The 22,172-nt window shown below is 37.4% G+C and overlaps 1 protein-coding gene across 2 annotated transcripts in view; it reads right to left on the bottom strand.

Annotated features, from left to right (window-relative positions):
• The window catches only part of GRM1 (glutamate metabotropic receptor 1), a 365,790-nt gene that overhangs the window by 84,091 nt on the left and 259,527 nt on the right, over positions 1-22,172 (bottom strand). For both annotated transcript variants that reach the window (XM_045544531.1, XM_045544532.1), the window contains exon 3: positions 19,268-19,503. In XM_045544531.1, the coding sequence (XP_045400487.1) occupies positions 19,268-19,503 (236 nt within the window). The remainder of the gene's footprint in view (positions 1-19,267; positions 19,504-22,172) is intronic.

Raw genomic sequence — 22,172 nt, 5'->3', positions numbered from 1 at the left:
ACTTTAAAGCCATTTTTCAAGGGCAATTGTTGGCTACACTATATTTTTTACTGACACTTAACACAAGCTCAAAGTCATCTTCAAAAATAAACATGTTTGAGGTTAGAAAGCTTTTATCTTAAAACAAAATTAGACAAAACTGGCATCTATTTGTACTCCTTACCTCCCTTCAAACCCTATGAAGACAGTATCAAGATCCTCATTCTACAGACCTCACTTCTGGCTCCATAATTAGTAAGCAGCACATGAGAGATGGAAATTCATTTTGTTTGTCTCCTAAGCATAGGGTCTTTAAAGCACTTTTTCTGGTTAACAATTAATTATACCCCTTGCTTATGACAGGCTTTATGAATTTGTTATCAGAATTTTAAACTACACACAAACACACACACCCCCCATATATATAACATCACAGTCTCTGTTCTTTGGTTTGTACAATACTTTTTCTCATTATTTCTTGTTTACTGACCATTTTTTCTCTAGCTAGGAAAAGATTAAGTGTAAAAATACAATACTGTCTTGTTGTACAGAGATTTATTCTTCCTCCCCTAATGTGTTCTTTCTGAGCTGACACAAACCCTTGGAGCCACTGCTGTGGTGGGACACAGCTTTAAAAGGCACAGGATGAGTACATTCCCGCAAACATTCCAGGACAGTGGATGGATCATTTCAGAGGGTGACTTGAAATCCATTCCTGTGCCCACCTAAATGCTGCCAGGGCAACAGCCCAGACCAGCTGCTTCTCTGAGAACCCTTCCTTCCCCTGAGGATGAAAGACTAAAGGGCCCTCTGCACTCTTTCTCTCTCTGCATGAACCTGAGCTTCACCATTAGCACATTTTATGTATGTGCTTTCCTGTCCTGGTGGTCTCTCCATCTCACAGTTCGGCATACTATTATTTCAGCCTATCTTGCTAAAGGTAATGTTAGTGAATTAAATCATGTGAGTATGCCCTATCACCTCAACCAGACTGCAAACTTCTGTGGGCACAGATATTATTTTATTGATCTTTTGCACCCCATAACATATTTTTACATATGCACACAGTAATTGGGATATAATAGTATAGAATAAACAGCATATAGATTTACTTACATTTAACCCCAAATAGTTGATTTGATCCTGCCCTTGTTACTGAATATATATATTAAGCCCTGTTTTCTCTGATCAAAACATTAAGGAATTGTAATAAAGCAGCATCATACATAAAAGTAAACAGTAGATTGGGGATAATATCAGGCTGACAATGCAGTGTTTAGACTTGCAAGAAGTAAGAGAAGGTAAGGGAAGGGATACAAAGATAATGGGAAGATTAAAAAGACTTTTTTTAATCCAACACAAAATTGAAAATTTTAATTACAATACTGGATCAACAATATCACTATAACAGGCATGAATTTGTCACGCATAGGATAAAGTCTATAATATCAAAAAGACAAGTGACAACAGATATGATAAGGTGATGGAAGTGTGAGAAAATTCCCCATAGATTTCTGTTGTTATTTTAACATTGTTTTCCTAGTAAAAACTCTTTATAAGATATACCAATTATCTCTGGAAAATTCGCTCTCTGTCTCCTGAGTTACTTTCCAAGCTAAATCAAATAATTGCCTCTAAGACAACTAATAAAAATCTATTCAACAGGAAAAATGAAAACCAGTGTGCTATGAATCTTCACTTTTCTCCCCTCCTAGCCAAAAGATTTAAAGGCAGGCCCGAGGTTTGCTCGGGCTGCTCTGTCATAACCACACAGCTATCTTTCCCGCCATTCAGTAAACTCGCTGCTGCACAATTTGGTCAGCTCAGTTCTTAGTTTATATAGTTTGACATGTTTCTGCCCCTGAAGCTAACAAAACTCCTACTTAGTACTGCCATGTTAGGCCAGTAAGAACTCTTGGGAAATCTGAGAAATATAGATGGTCCCTAACTTATGATGGTTTGACACATGATTTTTTTTTTACTTTATGATGGTGGAAGCAATACATGTTCAATAGAAACTGTACCTCAAGTACCCATACAGCCATTCTGTTTTTCACTTTCAGTACAGTATTTAATTACATGAGATATTCAACACTCTGTTATAAAATAGGCTTTGTGTTAGATGATTTTGACCAAACATAGGCTAATGTAAGTGCTCTGAGTACATTTAAGGTAGGCTAGGCTAAACTGTGACGTTTGGTAGGTTAGGTGTACTGAATGCATTTTTGATTTACGATATTTTCAACTTACGATGGGTTTATTGGGATGCAACTCTGTCATAAGTTAAGGAGCATCTGTAATTCGTGGGAAATCATGTAAAGTTATGTTTAGAAGTTTAATGAGATTCACTTTTAGTGCCACTGTGTCTCTATATCTTTGGTCACTCCCTCCAAAGACCTCGAGCTCTTGTCATTGCCTTCATGATGTTTTCTCTCTACAACACCCTACCTTGTCACGAAAGATGGACATCCCAGGAGCCTAACTACTCACGAGCCCGATCCTCCACAAAACATATGAGCTTGCCCATCAGAGCCCTGTCCTTTGCTATGACATTTGTAGCAGCATTGAAGCTAGTAACATGACCCATCCAAGACAGCGCTTGTGTTACAATAGGTAACAGGAGCTTTGAGGCAGTGAGAGCTTTGGGCCAGAGAACATGTGAGGGATATTCAATGCCATCTCTCATCCATTAGTTCAACTCCATGTATCACACATTCACCTTGCTATTGTGCTTAGTGAGGAGAGGATATAAATATGTATCCTAAATTCATAATCTTTAAGGAAACTATAGTCTAAGAGAGAAGTTTGACAGTGACTGCAAGAAATACAGAAGCTCTTCAAGGAGAGTTCAAAGATGTGCAGGTAACAGATGGTAGCAGATGGTCCAAGGGAGCGGTGAAGTGGAGTTAGGAGTGCTCACACTAAAGCCATAGACATGGCATTTACCGACAGATGGACAGGTCAGCTTCCCCATGCCACTGGCCGAGCCTGCCCTACAGGGGATGAAGGATAACTGAGACCCAAGTTCATGTCCTCCTCTGGGTCATAGCATCCTTTCTCCTCAGGTAAGGATGAAATGAAGATTGAGACAGAATTTCCAAATGTTCAGACTCAATAAAAATTCCCCTGAGATGAGTATCTATGAATGCACCCAACAACTGGAAACATGAACTCAAGAAAACAGAAAGAAATATCAGCAGAACCTTATGACAAACATCATAAAGGAAAGGACACATTGGGCTAATTGTGATACATAAAGTAGGTATCATATGTCATGTTTAGGTAAGAAAAATGATTTTAAAGATATGTATATTATATATGTATACATAAAGAGATAGAGAATGTCATTAAGGCAATATTACTGTCTATATAATTGTGTAGGACCATCACATAATTTATTTTACTTTATTTTTAATCTTTGTCCTTTAACATCACTGTATTCTTTCCACGTTACATACAGGCAACTGATGCCCAGAGATGTTAAAAATCTTTTGCAAGGTCACAGATACCTAGGAGTAAAGCCAGAAATCAAATGAAGATCTATTAATCCTAGGGTACAGATGTAGGCCACCGATGAGAGCTGCATCAGTGTGTGAGTATGTGTGTGTATGTGTGTGTGATATTTTAAGGGAGCTTGAGGACAGTGTGCAACACTTTTATTTTAATTGCAGCAATTTTTTCATTGGCAATCTGTCCACAGAGGAATTCCAAATCCAGAGAACAATAGAAATGATTGCAATAACAGAAAATCCAATCTGGTTTCTGGCATATTAGAATTGCATAGAGAAGGTGGCTTCAAACTTTTGGCAACCTTGCATTGTAGACAGATGTGGCCAAAGAAAATATGTTTCATTTTTACGAGCAGCTGTCCCTGACCAAAATGAACAAATGAACTTTGATGTAGGAAAAGACAGAGCGGACATCTACTCTACCATCCGTGAGGTGCCTCAAATCTTTGCCTGTGGAAACCAGTCCTGCCAGCCTCAACCACTACCTGACCTGAAGCCCGCCTACTCTAAATCTTCCCATTGAAATTTCTCTTCAAGTGCCTATGTTTGAAAGTCTTTTGTTTGTCTTGCGTCAAAAGAGAAACTAGGGAAAGGGGGAGGTGAGGTGGAGTCCGGTGAGTCTACTGGGAAACAGACCTGGCACCTACTGAGGTATCTGGTCTTCCTGGGGAGCCTGGGGAAGAGCCATGTGGGAACAGCTCCAGCCGCTGATGAACTTGCACAGCTGCACCACCTCACCTCCACTGCCAGCCCCCCACCGACGCACCTGAAATGCATCTAGTCACCATGACCTTAGCTGCCTCAAAGATGCTATGGGAAATAGCCCTAACAAGCCATTTTTTACTTTCCATAAGGAAGATGTTAAGGAAAATGTTTAGGACACTACAAAGCGTGTGCCCTCACATTGAGAGCTCCAGGAGAATGCTATCTCAGGACTCACTATCAGGAAGTTTCATTTCTACGAAGCATCATAAACAACTGGCATATTTGTTTCTTTTGGACACTGTGGCTCAGGGTCATATTTCTTGCCCACCTCTAGCCATAGAACATTATTTCATGACACGTATTTTGGCTCTAAACACAACCTTGGCTTTATCTGATTTTCCTTTACACTTATTCTACAAAATTGCCATATTTTAAAAAGTTATATTAAGTATTGCAACCAAGAGGCCTAAGGAGACAAGATGACTAAATGTAATGTGGTGTCCATTGGATGGCACCCTGGGACAGACAAAAAGGGCATTAGATAAAATTGAAGAAAATATGAATAACAGATGAACTTCAGTTAATGAAAATGTATCAATATTGGTTCACTAATTGCAACAAATAAAACATACTAATGTAACACCTTAATGGGGAAAACTGGTTGAAGGTATATAGGGACTCTATTCTAGCTTCACAAATTTTCTATAAATCTTTAAAACTATTCTAAAATTAAAAGTTTGGCACATATTAGGAACCTTATATCATACCACTGCTAACTTTCTGGTATTCTTTCCTATTCATTCAATAACAACAATAAAAAGTCATATTGTTGGGATTTTTGTAGATTACCTTAATACATTTTGGAAGACAGTTGAGAGTTATGCATAAAACACATACAGACAAGAACACATAAGCTTTTGTTTAAATAAATAGCCTTTGGTACAGTTTTTTATAATGTCATTAGTTAATGTGGGTTATACCAAAAAAATGGGAGAATTCTGTGAAGTACCTAAGTTTCATTTCTTGATTCACTTTTTACTTATTTTATTTAAGGATTCACTTTTTTATTTCTTGATTCACTTATTTACTTATTTTAGTGTGATTTATTCATGGTACTTTTAAAAAAATGGTGATATATAGGTATATCCTCAAGAACACACTTTAACTTTTGTTTATATTTTTCGCTTTTCAATACATTCAATTCTAATAGCTCTGTGTGACCACTTCTCTAACTTATTCACATCCCTTGAGAGTCCAACACTGATGTCCCCATAACTAAATGTGTTTGTACTTGCAAACTGAACCAGTCACTAAGGACATGGTTTTAAGTACTCAAAGGTCAGGACTTATTTTCTATATGATGTAGGGTTTTAAAAAGAGCAAGTATACATTTTTTATAATAAGAATTTTAAAATAAAACCAATTTTAATTTCAAGAAAAGTCACTCTGACAAAGGACATAAGCAAAAATGTAACAGAAGATAAAATGATAAATGCTGAGAAAATAGCTTCACTAATATAAAAAAGATAAAAAATAAATGTGACACTAATTTTGACAGATTAATTTAAGGATTTTGAAAAGTATAATTCTTAATAATAGTGTTCCAGGGACCTTTGGACAGTCTTGTGAAGGATATTGGAGCAGGGAAGGGGGGATTCACAGCCATTTGCATAATGTTGCCTTAACCTCTGAACATACAGACCTGGGAGATTATCACTAAGAGAGTATGGTAGAGGCATGCTGATACCATTTTATTCCTACGATATAATATAAATAATATAATATAAAGGGGGAAAATGTGAGCCTGAGAAGTTCAACAATCTTTGTATTACACTATGTCATAAAAATTTGTGTATGCTTGTTATTTTGAAAGTACTGTCTCTGTTGTAGAAGAGGTGATGTTGGTCTCTTATTCCCCATGTGAGAAAGGAAATCCTGTAACTGCTCAATGGTGCCAATCATCTTAGGTTAGACCACTCAAATGAGAGAAGGTCACTGTGTTGGACTATGCATAAACTCCTTCCTTTTTGTCCCTCTTAGGATGGGAATAAGTTCCAGTTCTGCCCAAAGCCTTTAAATAAAGATTTCATTAGTGGAAACATGAAAACTCAGTACAGTAATACCTGATTATTGCTTAATCTTACCTTGATTAGAAAACAAAGGTATTTTGTTGACAAGCCCTTCTTGCAAGTATCTATCTTGGAACTCTGAATCTTTAATTCATTGCCTTAATATTAATAAAAAGTACCTACAATCAATTTAATGGGTCCCTGGTAAGGAAAAAGGAAATTTCCCTTCATCTCTGGCAAAAATTTCCCAAGGCATTCTAACACAGTAATTTTGCTAGTTAAAGCTTTAATAAGTTCAAAATTCTAAATACTCTAACCATATATTATACACACATAAGACTCTTAGGAATGAAAAAGGCTATAGTATTGGCCCTAGTTTAATAGTTTGGTAGATTGAATTATTGCTCCCAAATATTAGGTACCCCTTCCCTGAGGTAGGTCATATTTCCTCTCTCTGCTGATATCTGGCTTAAAATTTGGATGGAAATGACACATACAACTTTTAGCAGAAGCTTTATACCTGGTACACATTGGCCATCCTCAGGTCCTTTTGCCATCAGGTCCCTTTGCCACATCTATCAATGCCCCAGATAGAAGATGTTCTATAGATTGGCTTCCAAAGAACAGAAGACACAGAAGGGAGTTTTAACTAACAAATAAGGGACATGTAGCACGAGTGAGAAATAATTATTTATGGTTGTAAGACATTAAATAAGAGGTCATTTGTTATTATAGTACATCCTAGCTTATCCTGACTACTATAGAAATTGGTGCCTAAATGTAGGGGGATACTATAACAACAACAAAATCAACAATGCAATATAAAATATAAGGCATATAGACACAAATAGCAGATGGCAAAGAAACTGTGACCAAGGTCTAAAAGGACACAAATCCATTATTATGCAGTGGCAAAACATTCAGTAATATTGTCATCTGAAATATCTTGGAAGACAGATATTTTTTCAAATGAGCTTTCATGTTTAGGCAAGGAGGTAAGAATATTAATTCTGCAGAGATGAAAGTGAAATTGATTCTTATTTCCAACTATTACAGATCAGGTTGAGAAGGTCTCTGTGCTATAAAAGACCAATGAAAACTCAGATTCATGGCAAGAGCTCAAAGGGGCTTATATTCTTTTCTTAAAATCTCTGAAAGAATTAATTTGGCACTTATAAATCTTTCAGATGAAGAAAATGACTAAGAAAGAGACTAAGACTGTGGCTTTCCATTAGAAGTCAGTGTACCCAAAATTAAGTCTGAAAGGGAGGCTTGTCTAACAAGAATTGTAGTCCTGGCTATTGGTACATGTTGTGCCTAATAAACCAGGTAAGGAGGAAACTACATTTTTTAGAAGATTTTTTGTTAGGAAAACAAAAAGGCTAACACCCTAGACTAAAAGGGACTGTGAGCATTAGAGATTTAAAACGGTCCTTGGGCCTCCAACATTTTTGGGCCAGGGAATAGAACAGGAGAGCCGCTTGGCCTCAAAGAAATAGTCCCTAGTGTTGTATCAGAAGAGGCCAAGGAGGATGGTGGGAAAAAGAGGACTTCCCTAAGATTGGATGTAAGCGGCATACATCCTCAACTGCCTGGATGTTTTACCTTTCACAGAAACACAATAACAATGATTTCTTAAATCTGTTCCCAAAGACTTATATCCAGCTCTCTCAGCAGCTGCCAACAGAGGCAGGGCTGCAGCAGGAGACAGAGCTAAAGAAGTAGCTAGTAGAAAGGCCTTTAAGAAGCTAATGCTTCTGTCTGTACATCTAGTGCGGTAAACAAAATAATGGTCCCACAAAGATGCCTACATCTTAATTAATCTTGAACTTGTGGATAAATTAGTTTTCATTATACAAGAGACTTTTCAAATGTGATTAATTTTCCCTTGAGACAGGGAGATTATCCTAAGTTATCTGAGTAGGCCCAATTTAATCATAAGTCCTTAAAAGTGGAGAAACTTCCCTGGTCTTCGCCACAGAAAGGTGTGGCTATGGAAGAGGAGTCAGTTAACTGCAATGTTCTGGGCTTGGAATACAAAGGAAGGGGGCCATGAGTCAAGGAATGTGAGTGCCTTCTAAAAATTAAAAATGGCAAGGAAATAGATTCTAGCGTAGGACCATATACAGGAATATAGACCTGCTAACACTTTCATTTTAGCCCAGGGAGACCCTTGTCAGACTTTTGGCCTACAAAACTGATGCATGATAAATTTGTGTTGTTTCAAGCCACTGAGTTTGTGGTAATTTGTTATGGCAGCAATGGAAAATTAATACATCTAGTAATTACCCAATCTGGACATAGAAAAACAGAGTGGCCATGATTTATTGGTTTTGGAATGCCAATACTTTAAATTCAAAAGCAAGCCTACCAATAAATAAATAAAACAAACAAAAGAGATTGATTCAGCATCAGGAATTATTAAACCTCCATTAGCTACCTCACATGCCATAGCCAGGGCCAAAACTTTAGCAAGCTCTCAACTTGGACAGTGATAAATGGTTCCAAATTTGAAAATTTGAATGTCTCATACATTTTAAGTATAAAGTTCTTCTTATCCTTCAAATAAACGTCTGGCCCTACTCCAGAGATTCTAATTCAATTTGTGTGGTGTGGGACCCAAACTGATATACAGAAGCTTCTTTGTAAAAGCTTTCCTGATGGTTTTATTATAATAAACCATGCTTGAGAAATACTGCTCTAAAGGACAAGATTCAAGGGCTCGGGCTATTAATTTACCCAAATGTATTGAATAATAGCATTAAGCCAACTAAAGTTAGATCCAAATCTATCTGAGGCAAGTCTATATGGATTCAATCCACTGGCATTTCTAATAAATTTTACGTACTTATGCCCATGTGGTTCCTGTGGGTGCCCACCAAATGTCTATGAGGATTTGTGCTGTAACAATGTTGTTTGCCAGCCAGTGACGCTACAACGAAAGATTAATTAGTAAATAGAGTGGTCACATAGAATTATGACATGACATTAACATAGGGCCCAGGTGATTATCATAGTATGTTTAACAGTACTTCACACAGCTCATTGGTGTGAGAGGTTTGACCAATAGCTCCAACATAGAACTATGCTATAAGTGTAACTGAGGGGCTGAGAGATAATTACAAAAGGTAACCCCCAGTCATTAGGACACAAATGTATATTATAACTTGGACCATGAGGCTGGTTTTCAGGAAAAGCAGCCACTAGAGAATTTACTACTAGGGAACATATTCAGAGAGCTTATCACAGATATGACAACCTTGATTCCACACTATCTAACAAGGGAATCATGTTTAATAGCTATTATGACCTAAGACTTGGCCCATAAAATGGACATAAAATACCCTCTTAACCTTAAACTGTCACCTCCAAATAGAGGAGATAATGGAATGATGGAACATACTCAAGAAGCAATTCAATAGCAGTCTCACTGGTTCTTGAACTTCAACAAGCCATTCATCTTCTCAGCATCTGATCCCTTTATGATGCCATTTTCCCAATCATATATCTCCATAATGAATAGATCAGGGATGAATAAAAAATGTTAAACATACATCTACTACATGATCCAGCCATTCCACTCTTACAACTTGACCCAAGAAAAAATGAAAGCATGTATCTACACAAAGACTTGTACATGGATGTTCACAGCAGCTTTGTTTGTTATAACTAAAAACTTGAAACAACTCAAATGCTCTTCACCAGGTAAATAGATAAATTATGATATATACAAATAATGGAATACTACTCAGAAATGAAAAAGAATTAACTGTTGATATATGCAATACAATGAGGAATCTAAAAATACTTGTGCAGAGTGAAAGAAGGCAGGTAGAAAACAATGTACAACATACACTTCCATTTATAAGCAAGTCAATTATCGTTACAGAAAATAAGTGGCAGCCTGGGGATGGGGGTGGAGTGGGGTTGGAGGGAGGGATTTTCAGTGAGGCACAAAGGAATCTGAGGAGTGATATGTTCATTATCTTAATTGTGGTAATTGTTTCTTGGGCATATATATATATATATATAGGTATCAAAATTTATTGAATTGTGCAATTTAAATATTTATGGCTTATTATATATCAATTATACCTTAATGAAACTATAAAAATAGGAAAAAAAGAGTAAATGGACCAGACATCAAGTATATTTGGTCATACCCATCATGAAAAAACTGTTACTTCTTATGATGGCTGAAATTATGACTTATTTCATGTGAATTTCCCCAGAAGCAAACATATACAAGATATGGAATGCAAAACTATTCTCCTGATGAGTACATAGGATATGGAGTAACCCCTTATGTAGCCATCTGAGACAATCTAAATATATACTAGCCACTCATATCAGGATGAAATCTTTATGAAGAACATTCATAGGTTTTAATCATTGAAAACACCCACTCTCAAACTTGTTCAAAACCAGGCTGGACCACATGAGGGAGCTTTCAACTTTAGAAACGTAAATTATTTAACGAGGAGAATATTAATCTAATTTAAGAATTTATTAATGATTTGAACCAAATGTTAATAACTAGGATATATGAACCTTAGGCCAATCTCTAGGTAACAGGTTTGCTGATACTGTAAAAAAGTTCCCTAGCATATCCAACAATATACAACTGTAAATTAAATGTTTCTATTAAAAGATAAAATGGTAATTGTTCATTATTACCATGAGTGTTAGGCACCTCAAAGAATTTCCATTTTTATACCTCAAGTCTATATATTCTTGTTACTAAAAGTCATTTAAGGCCTTTGGGAACAAAATCAAGACATACATGAAGTAAAAGAATGGAAAACTCATATCCCTACATCAATCTTTAAGATTTTTGGATGACAGAACATGTACATGTTTCTCTAAGTCCATCCAATATTAAAAATGGCATGGAATAAGGAACTATATTGAACTTAGCTAGGCTAGCCTGATCTTTGTGGGAACCAATCCACTGTGTCTTGCATAGCAGATCTGTGGCCATCACCAAGCAAGCTGGCAGCCTCTGCTCATCCCAAAGAGTAAGTCGATATTCAGCTGTTGTAGATGGTCAGAATATTCAACAAATTGACCATGCTCAAAGCACTAACTTGTGAGTCAGATCCAAATAGCCACAGAAACAATTAAACTTGCATTTGTGGGGTTAGAAAAGTAGAACACAGTCTAGAACAGCACTGTTGAATAGAACTTTCTAGAATAGTAGATATTTTCTGCATCTGTGCTATTCAGTATGGTAGCCACTAGCCATATGTGGTTGTTGACACACAAACTGTGGCAAATGAGACTGAGGAACTGAATTTTTCATTTCACTTCATTTTCATTAATTTGAATTTAAATCCAAATAGACACATGTAGCTAGTGGCTAACACATTTCAGAATGCCTATCAAAAGTGTTAATAAGAGATAGGCAGACCAACACAGTGCTTATAGCAGGCTATTTTCAGATCTTCATCTATGTGTGATAATAAGATGTGTCTGAGAAATTACAGTGTCCAGATGAGGCACAAGGTCAATTCACTTTTATTCTTCCAACTAAAATATATAAACACATCTAAGACTTTTGAAACATACCTCCATAAAGCAACTTATATCAGCACTGTATGAGAATATATGATTATTTTATTTTGAGGGTGTTCGTTTGGATCAGTTATAACTATACTCCATTTTTCAGCACTTCTTGTTTGCACATCAAAATTTCTAAGTAGGATAATTTTACTACCTCGAATCAGGGGGCTTTAAAGTCCTCTTTCCTATAGAATCTATAAAAATATTTGGCTTTCTTCCATGAGATTCACAGTGCAATATTATAGCATTCTTATGATGGGGAAACACTGGGGCATCATAGCATGGGCTGAGGAATTATGTTCCTTAATTTAATTAAACAAACTCCATGTGAGGGTCATAGATTACAAGGCTATGGAGACCCTTTATCAGTTATCTACTGCCATAGCAACGTCACATGACACATAACACCCCAAGCTTAGTGGCTCAAAACAAGAATTTATTTAGTTCATGAATCTAGTAGCCAACTGGGAAGTTCTGCTTTTCTGGGTTGGACATGACTCATCTTAGCTAAGCTCACTCATGCGTCTACAGTTAGGTAATTGGCCAAGGACTGGCTGATCTAGGACATCCTCAACTGAGAGGTCACCCTGTTTATGATCCATGTTATTTCTCATCTTCTAGCAGGTTAACTCAGGCTTATTGATATGGCTAAGATAGGGTTCCAAGAAAAAAGTAAAGGAGTAGGTCAAATCTCTTGAGGCCTAAACTTGGAGCTAATAAGTTGTAAGGTCAATCCATATTCAAGAAATAGGGAAAAAAACTCTACTTCTTGATCAGAGGTGATACAAAGTCATATTTCAAAGAGCATGGACACAGGAAGGGGTGGAGAAATGTGACATTTTCCAAAACCCTAATTAATAATACCAATTTCTGTGTTGAAGGTAAATGAAATTCTTCAGGAGTGCATATTGGTGTTTGGGTCAAATTTTCTGAGACAAACAAAAGTTATTACCCTAGGACCCAAGGGGCTGAAGTAAACTGGAACCTACCTCAGCTGATAGACAATCTTAATCTGGATCAAACTGTAATGGATCAATCTTACCTGGCCTTACATAATAAGTTAATTTAAAGTGGAAAGTCCATACAATTTGAAACCTGACAATAGGTCAAATATATTATGACAATCAGTACCAGTCTAAAAATTATGAATGGCAGTCTTCAAGCTACTGAAGTAAGAATCCCCTTGCTTAGAAGTCTTGAAATTTTATCTTACTAGACAAGCTGTCATTATCTTACCAGCCTTGAGCTGTTGATGAGCATTACAGATACCAGCCAAACTCTTTCATGTCTTGGATAATAGCCAAATACAAATATATACTAGTTTTAAAAAGCATTGTGCCCATCTGTTCTCAATTGGTGCAACGAATAAGGGAAAAATAGTAAAATTATGGCTATAACTTTAATAAGTTGTAAAAAGACTGATAAGGACATAATGAACCCAGTAATCTCATACAGTTAATATACTGCTAGCCACAGCAAACATTAATATTGCCATATTACAAGACAATGCAATATATGTTTTTAAGGAAACCCAAAACTATCAAATTCTCAACCAATAATTATATATTTAGGAATCTACCATAAAGGAACAATCTAAAAATAGTAACAGCAACTACAAATGTACTCTCTGTATCACATTCAGAGTTTTTATTATAATAAGGAAAATTGAAAGCAGCCTAAATATCCAACAACATAAGAATTGCTAAGTAATTATAGCATTTTAATTGGATAGAATATTATGGAGCTATTAAAATGATGGTTATAAAGATCATGCAGCAACATCAAAAATATGTAAAGTATAATCCTAAGTGAAGTAAGATAAAGAATTATATGCACACTATGATTATAAACTATGCAAAACAAAATGGAAAAAATGCATAGAGTTTCATGCACTGTTAGTAGGAGTTGCGTTTTGGAATGCCCTCTTTTCGAAAGTCTTAAGAATGTTCATAACTTTTGATTGAACTTCTAGAAATTTAATTCAATTTCTAGAAATACAACTTAAGAAAATTATCCAAAATGAAAAAAAAAGATTAACAAAGAAGACTTTTTAGTAAAGCACTGCATTTTGTAAGATTTGTGAAGAACCAAAAGTAGCTTAAATATGTAGACAGAATGAAATAGTTAAATAAACTGTAACTTATCTGTATGCAGAATGTTATGCACCCATTAAGAATGAAAGAATTTAATGACAAAGAGAAATTTATAAAGTGATAAGAAAAATCAGAATTTATTTTTAAAAGCAATATATAAAATAATATTAACTACATCATTTAAAATTATGTAGAGAAAAATGAAAATATACCAAAAATTTAATGTGATTAAGTGTGATTAGATAAAATTCTTAATGCTCTTCATCTTTCTCATGCTCTTCTGTATTTCCAAGTGCATGCAATAAACTTAGTAAGCATGTATTAGTTTCATAATCAGAAACAATTATAAAAGCCTATATAGGCAAAAAATAGGAGAATATATCCGTATTGACACTAATTGTGGAGGGTGATTGATTAAGGGTCCTGTGCTTATATTGTCTATTTTCTACATCTCAAAATATAGTTACGTTAAATTCATAACTTCAAAAACTATAATAGTTATGAGATGATCTATGTCATACCTTGTGTTCTGGTAAGACATGACACTAGTAATAACACATGAAAAAATGCTCAAATCTCTAATCATCAGGGAAATGCAAATCAAAACCACAATGAGATATCACTTAACTCCAGTGAGAATGGCCTTTATCAAAAAGTTCCATAACAATAAATGTTGGCATGGATGGGGAGAGACAGGAACACTCATACACTGCTGGTGAGACTACAAACTAGTGCAACCTCTGTGGAAAGCAATATGGAGATACTTTAAACAGATACAAGTATACCTACCATTTGATCCAGCAATCCCATTATTGGGCATCTACCCAAAAGAACAAAAGACATTCTATTAAAAAGACATCTGCACCCGAATGTTTATAGCAGCACAATTCACAATTGCAAAGATGTGGAAACAACCCAAGTGCCCATAAATACATGAGTGGATTAATAAAATGTGGTATATGTATACCATGGAGTATTACTCAGCTATAAGAAATAATAGGGATATAGAATCTCTTATGTTCTCCTGTATAGAGTTGGAACCCATTTTACTAAGTGAAGTATCCCAAGAATGGAAAAATAAGCACCCCATGTATTCACTATCAAATTAGTGTCACTGATCATCACCTAAGAGCACATTTAGGAACAACATTAATCAGGTGTTGGGCAGATGTCGGGGGGGGGGGGAGGGGGATATGTGTATACATACATAATGAGTGCGATGCACACTGTCTAGGGGATGGACACTTTTGAAGCTCTGACTCGGGGAATGGGGGGGCAAGGGCAACATACATAACCTAAACTTTTGTACCCCCACAATATGCTGAAATAATAATAATGTATACTTATGTTAAGTATTTACAGTTTGCAAAGTATTGCACTTGTATTATTTCATTGCAAAGTAGTTCACTTGTGTTGTTTCATTCAATTTACACAGAGTTCTGTGTGAGGTAGATATTGTTACCATGTTACAGCTGCAGAAACTGAGACCCAGAGGTTAAGTGAGGTCATCCAAGTCATGTGGCAGATACATATCTGAACCAGTGTTGGGCTTAGTGGTTGTGCTTCCATATGATATGCTCTATCAGCTTCCACATGCTATGCTCTATCAGCTTCCACGGGCTCTTTCTCAGTGATTCTATCAGGAATGATAAAGCACTATGCCATTGCAAACACGATACAAATTTTTTAAGTAGCTAAGACATTTATTGGAAAGGAGTGACTTTGATTTGCTTTACACTTCTCTTTCCACTGTCCTACAATGATTAATGTTCAGAAGTTAGGTTTTGATGTTTCAGTTAGTTCTTTTCCAACACATCTCCAATCCCATGATATACTCAACTAATTAAGCAGTTATGTGGACTTTACATGAAGTACTTTTTAATTAGTCACAGTGATTCCCAAACTACTCAGCCTGGGCTCAGGACCCTTAATATTCAAACTGGCAATCTAGTGCAAGTAAACTCTTTATTTAAATAGTGACATCTGAGATTAAGCTCAATAAAGGTTTCTATGGAAACTAACAGCAATATCAAAACTTTTCAAACCTCCAGAAGTGACCCAATTAAGAGAGATAAAAATGAGTGACAAAAAGTAGCTATCAATAGTATGGAAAGGTTAATTCCACTTCCTCACACTCATTTTCATAAATGCGTCTGCATATTTATTAGAAGACCATGGAATTCATTTGATATTCAAGGATCTCAAATGGATAAGAATAATGCATGAAGTAAATGTTTATGTTGTTCTTCAATAACATTGAAGCCAATTTCACAGAAATACAGAGATTAAAACTGAAGAGCAACACAGGTTTACATGAATGCAAACACACACAGATAATATAGATAAACACCGCTAAAGATAAAATTCTAAGATATCTGCAACAGAAAAGATCAGTAAGTTTTATAAATTAGTTCCAAAGAGAAAAGTTAAAGAAGTCTTCTGCCTTCCCTAGAACTAAGAAAAACGAGAAATATTTGCTGAACTTGACTCCAGAATAAATGCAAATATAAACATGTTTATTAAAGGTTGTAATCAAATAAGAAGCTCTTAAAAATAGTTTTGAGATTCAAGTACAATATAAGAATAATTCATGAATTTGCAAATTGGTATTTCCTGCTGTGAATGTTAAAGAAGTTCAAGCTTTAACCTTGACATTTGCATGTACTGTGACAATTGAAAACCCAAAATATTAGTGTACACAGTTGCAGAGTTTTAACTTGTTTTGAGAGCTCAAGTCACCAGATATTTTCCTACAAATACTTACTTAAAGAATCCAAGCACATTTAATAAGTAGTATACTGAATTTTACTAATAGAAAGCAATGACAAAGTGACATCTATAGCTGGATTACTAATAGACATCTCAAATTTAGCTTGCCCAAATCAACCTCTTGGTCCTTCCCTAATATGCTTTTCCTGTCTCAGTCAACAGTGACACCATATTTCTAGTTGCTCAGACCAGAGTCATTCTTGACAATTCTATCATCAAATCCCTTCAACTTTCATTCAAAATATCCTGAGCACTGAACCACTTTTCTCCCCCTTGCTTGCCCCTGCCATGGCCCAATCCTACACTATCATAGCAGGCTCCTCACTGCTTTCCCTCCTTGGGCCTTTCTGCCTTTTGTCAATGCTTAAACACTGCACCAAGAGTGATTCTGTTCAGAAAAAGTAAGACCCTATCTCTGCTGTGCTCACCCATCCGAGTGGCTTCCTATCTCATTCAGAACAAAGCCAAAGTTCTTGCAATGGACATTTAAATGCAACATGATCTGCTCCTTTGTGTGCCTCTCTGACATTGTCTCCTGTGCTCTACCAACTCACCTGCCCCAGCCACCCTGACCTCCTTACTTTCTTCCACTAACCCGGGCATGCTTGTGCCTCTTTTCATGCACTGTCCCCTCTGCTTGGAAAGCTCTTCCTCAATGTTTGCATGGTTCACTCTTTCATTACCTTCACATCTTTAATCGTCTTCTTGGTGAGCCTTCCTTCTCTGGGCATCATTTTAAAAACTGTAATCCCTTCATCCTATCATTCCCTGTCTTTCTCAGCCTCCCTAGAAGCCATACTGAGGAAGCTCTAAAAAGCTTGATTAGAAACAGATTCACACCAGGCAATTTCCCAGTGAACTCTGCTGAGCCTTACCAAGTCAGACATATATTGGTGCATTTAAATATATTGGTATCTTAAAGCTGCAGTCCCCAATCCCCGGCCCACAGACTGATACTGGTCCATGACCTATTAGGAACTGGCCGCACAGCAGGAGGTGAGCAGGGAGGTGAGCAGGGACAGCAAAGTTTCATCTGTATTTACAGCCGCTCCCCATAGCTGGCAGCATCAGCACATAAGCTCTGCCTCCTGTCAGATCAGTAGAGGCATTAGATTCTCATAGGAGCACGAACCCTACTGTAAACTGAGCATATGAGAGATCTAGGTTGCACGTTCCCCATGAGAACCTACTGCCTAATGGTCTGAGGTGGAGCTGAGGCAGTGATGCTAGCGCTGGGAAGTGGCTGCAAATACAGATTATCATTAGCAGAGAGGATTGACTGCACAATAAATGTAAGACACTTGAATCATCCCAAAACCATCCCTTGCCCCTGGTCTGTGGAAAAATTGTCTTCCCTGAAACCAGTCCGTGGTGGTGCCAAAAGGGTTGGGGGCCGTTGTCTTAAAGCATTTTCTAACATCAAAATGTGAATATTATTGAAAATATAAATATTTTATGTAATTATCCATATTCTTATCCTACCTTGTAAAACTCATTACTTATTGTCCTCTATTGTTATTTACTTGTTTCATGTGTATAATCTGTTTTGGTCTGCCCAAAGAGATCACAAGCTCCTCTAGGTCAAGAGTCATGGATTCTATGCTTCTCTGTCCCTTTTTATGCTATTTACAGTGTTTTATACATGAGTGTGATATGACTGAATGGATTCAGGACCTTTCTAACCAATATTTGCTGAGCCTAGGTACAGGACATACATGCCCCACCTACTGTTCTACAATGCAAATTAGGTCATGGGTAGAGGCTATCACCCATCATGAGTAGTCCATTGCAGTATGTTATCAACTCAGTATGAACAACTGGCTTTGAATGGCACTATGACAGGCCAAAGATGATCTATCTTTGCAGTACAGACAATATTATAAAAGGACAGGTAACAGCAATGTCCTCATGCAGTAATAATAATACTCATAAATGTTACAGAATTAAGAAATCTGGGTTACAGTAGTTACTTGGGGAAAGTGGGGAAGGACATGCTGTGGAGTTCACCAAGCCCCTGAAAGACCTGCAACAATGTACTGCCCTTCCCTGGCATGGCGTCAGTGAGCAGTGCATGGTATTTGCCCAACTGGGAACCGTCATTCTGGTTTACAGATGAGAGAACAGTTTCTTACCACCTATGTTCACAAACACATATATCATTGCTGTGGCCTAGGGTGACATTACCTCATCTTCTCCTGACTTGTGTATCTAAGCAAGTCACAAAGAAAAAAAGGAATCTAAATAGTGCTGCTTACTTATATCTGTGGCAAAGGCTAAGATCTCCTAAACATGTTTGCAACAAAATCTCTTCCCTCTGGCTTGAATACTAGACACCTGATTTCTCAGTATACTTTTCCTTTACTTATGTTGTCTCTTATCACTTGCTCCTCCAGAGACCAAAGCAGTCTTTCTAAATTTCCCTGAATCCTTGGGGTAATCCACACTTCTACCTCATTCTGGCTATTTTATAAACTAAGAGGGATCTCCATCCCTGGCACCTTCTTCTCTCATTCAGCAAGCTGAAATCAATCTGGAGGAGACTACCAAACCTCTGAGTTGTGATTTTGTGAACACAAGTTACCTGTGCAGATTCTTTTAAAGTTGGGGTTTTCCAGAACATGTCCTGGTAGCCGGCACTGGAACCGATGTTGCCAGAACTCAGGGAACCATGGATTCCTCGTATTCGTGTCCAGCCTCAGTTTCAGGAAATAATCATCAAATGACCTGACCTCTGGAGACTGTAGCTTTATCGTGATTCCCCCGTTGGCTTCCACCTCATAACCTTCGATGACTTCATCTCTGTCTGCCCATCCATCACTGAAAAATGCAGGGATCGGGGTAGGGAGAGAGAAAGACAAACATCTCACAAATAGAGTTCAGAGTTATGTATGAATGAAGCAATCCAGCAAAGTCTAAAGTCTACTTTAAGTCAGCATTACTACCCATCAAAGATTTTTTTTTTTTTTGGTAGAGAGTAGAAAGTTGTGAAACCATAATATCCTCTTTGTGTCTTTGTTTGATTTTCACAGTTGTGAAAGTGATGATGAAGATGATGACAGCAGCAATTACAACTGAAGTTCATTGAGCATTCACTAGTCATCAGATTTATGCTGTTCATATTCACTGAGATGGAAGGTGTCCAGCAATTAGCTGAAGTCCTGGTGGGTCCGGGTAATCTGTCTCTCAAGTCAAGTGCTCTTTACCACTAAACCACAAAACCAATCAGTTTCTGTCCAAACCAGAAGGGAATAAAACCCAAGCACCTCAAGTCCCTCACAATGAGACCTCTGCAAGGTTTCAAGTTTGCAATCAAGACCATTATGTGGAGCTGCATTATTTGGGGTAGAAAATTGATATAGCTCTGAAACACGCCAACCACAGTTTTTGCTGCTGGGACATTATTCAAATCTGTCTCCCACAGAAGTGACCAGATGCTTTTATTTTCTAATGCTATTTCAAAATAACAGCATTGAAGGAAAACAATCTCACTTCCAAGTGTAAAAAGAATCCTCCTTTTCACTAAATGGAAGTTCACTGACATTTTATTCAGTGGGATAGATTTTTTTCAATTTTTTCACCTAGAACATTCATATTTACCAGGAGTGATGTAGCTCCAATTTAATTCAAGTTTACATGTGAGCCAGGCCTAAGAGGGCAACAAAGACAAATTGCACCAGACAGAGTTGAACAGCCAAGAAAGACTTTATTCAAAGACTATTGCAGTAGATGAGAGACATTGAACCTGACTCTGCTGAAACAAAAGATGGGAGGGTTTTTAAGTGCTGGGGTGGGCTGGTGGGAAAGTACTGGAGGACCCCTGCTAAGGGGAGGCTGGTCAATGTGATCAGGCATCTGTGTTTGCTAATTGTCTAATTGTCACTTATCTAAGTTAGGCTCCCATGGAAACTGGGAGATAAGGGTTTGACACCATTGTGATAATTACATCTCAAAGGCATGGCCCCCAGGTCTTTGAGAAAGACATCCCTGGGTTTTGATACCAGCAAGAGGCTGGGAGAATATTTACATCTGAAAGAGGCAGAGAAAAAATTTACAATGGTGAACTAGCAACTTTTATCCTGGATAGAGCTGGAGCCCATCCTTTGAAATGAAGTATAACAAGAATGGAAAAACAAGCACCACATCTACTTGCCATCAAATTGATACTAACTGACCAACACTAAGGTGCTTACCTGGAAATAAGATTCATCCATCCAGTGCCCTCAGGGGGGAGGGGGGTGGTAGGGGTGGGTAAACTCACAACTAATGGGTGCAGAGAGCACTGTATGGGGGAAAGACATGCTTGTAGCTCTGGCATGGGCAAGGCAAAGGCATTATATGTAACCAAAATGTACCCCCATAATATTCTGAAATTAAAAAAAAGATTTATCAACATATACCAAACACCTTAAAAAAAGAAAGAAAGAACTTATAATTTCAGCCTCTCTAAAATAATTACTCTAATAAATGGGAAGTCAGGGGCCCATATTCAGGAAAAAAACCTGTCTAAAGTTTAGTCAAGCTGAGGGAAATGTTAAAACCATCTTGATCAGGGGGTAGATTTATTTCTCTCCACACAGACTGGTGCCCTGCAGTTTGTGGAACATAACTACGCAGCCTCTGCCAAACAGAGTGTTTTATGGCTTGCTTCTTGCAGAGCAGGGAACTGGGCCAAACACATGTGACTGACAATAGCTCATCCTTTGTTACCTCAGATCAATTGGGACAAATGTGTTCTCCACTTACGTGAGCTAATTGGTGTAGTTCCTCCCTAGCATCTTCCCAGCGAGCCACACATGAGTGGCATTTTCAACATGTCAAGGGTCATAGAAGATATAGCTGACTTAACATGATCCACAACTGAAGAGACTTTGAGGTATAGTATAGTTTAACCAACCAGACCAGACAGTCTATGTGCTTCTAAATCTGCTAGGATAGAGATTCTACAATACTTCACCAGTCTTTTTATTTTTCCTTTCCCTCCCTCCCTCCCTCCCTTCCCTCCCTTCCTCCCTCCCTTCCCTCCCTTCCTCCCTTCCTCCCTTCCTCCCTTCCTTCCTTCCTTCCTTCCTTCCTTCCTTCCTTCCTTCCGCATTTAGCTAGCAGCCTCAATTTGCCAGATGCTCTGTTATGAATTCAATAGAGAATAAGACACTCTATCCCCTGCCCCCATGGTGTTGCAGACTTATGGAAAAAATAAACACTAAACAAGAATGACAAACTCTTAGTGGCTAAAGAAAGAGAAGGACCAGTACCGTGGAGAGGGAGGGCTGAGGAATTTAACTTATTCTGGTGTGTAGATGTGTGTGTGTGTGTGTGAGGGGGAATGAAGGATGGGTTCCTTAAGAAAATTATGTCTGAGCTGAAACTTAAAGGAGGAGTAACCCTTAGTTAGGTGAACAGAAGGGGAGAGACTAGTATAGAAGGTTCCTCATAGATTAACATATGAGAAAGAACATGGCACATTTAAGGAATTTAGAAAGAGTCAG

Source organism: Lemur catta, chromosome 2, assembly GCF_020740605.2.
Source record: "Lemur catta isolate mLemCat1 chromosome 2, mLemCat1.pri, whole genome shotgun sequence".
NCBI lineage: Eukaryota > Metazoa > Chordata > Mammalia > Primates > Lemuridae > Lemur > Lemur catta.
The sequence above is the reverse complement of the archived record's forward strand: the minus strand, read 5'-3'. Positions and strand labels throughout refer to the sequence as shown.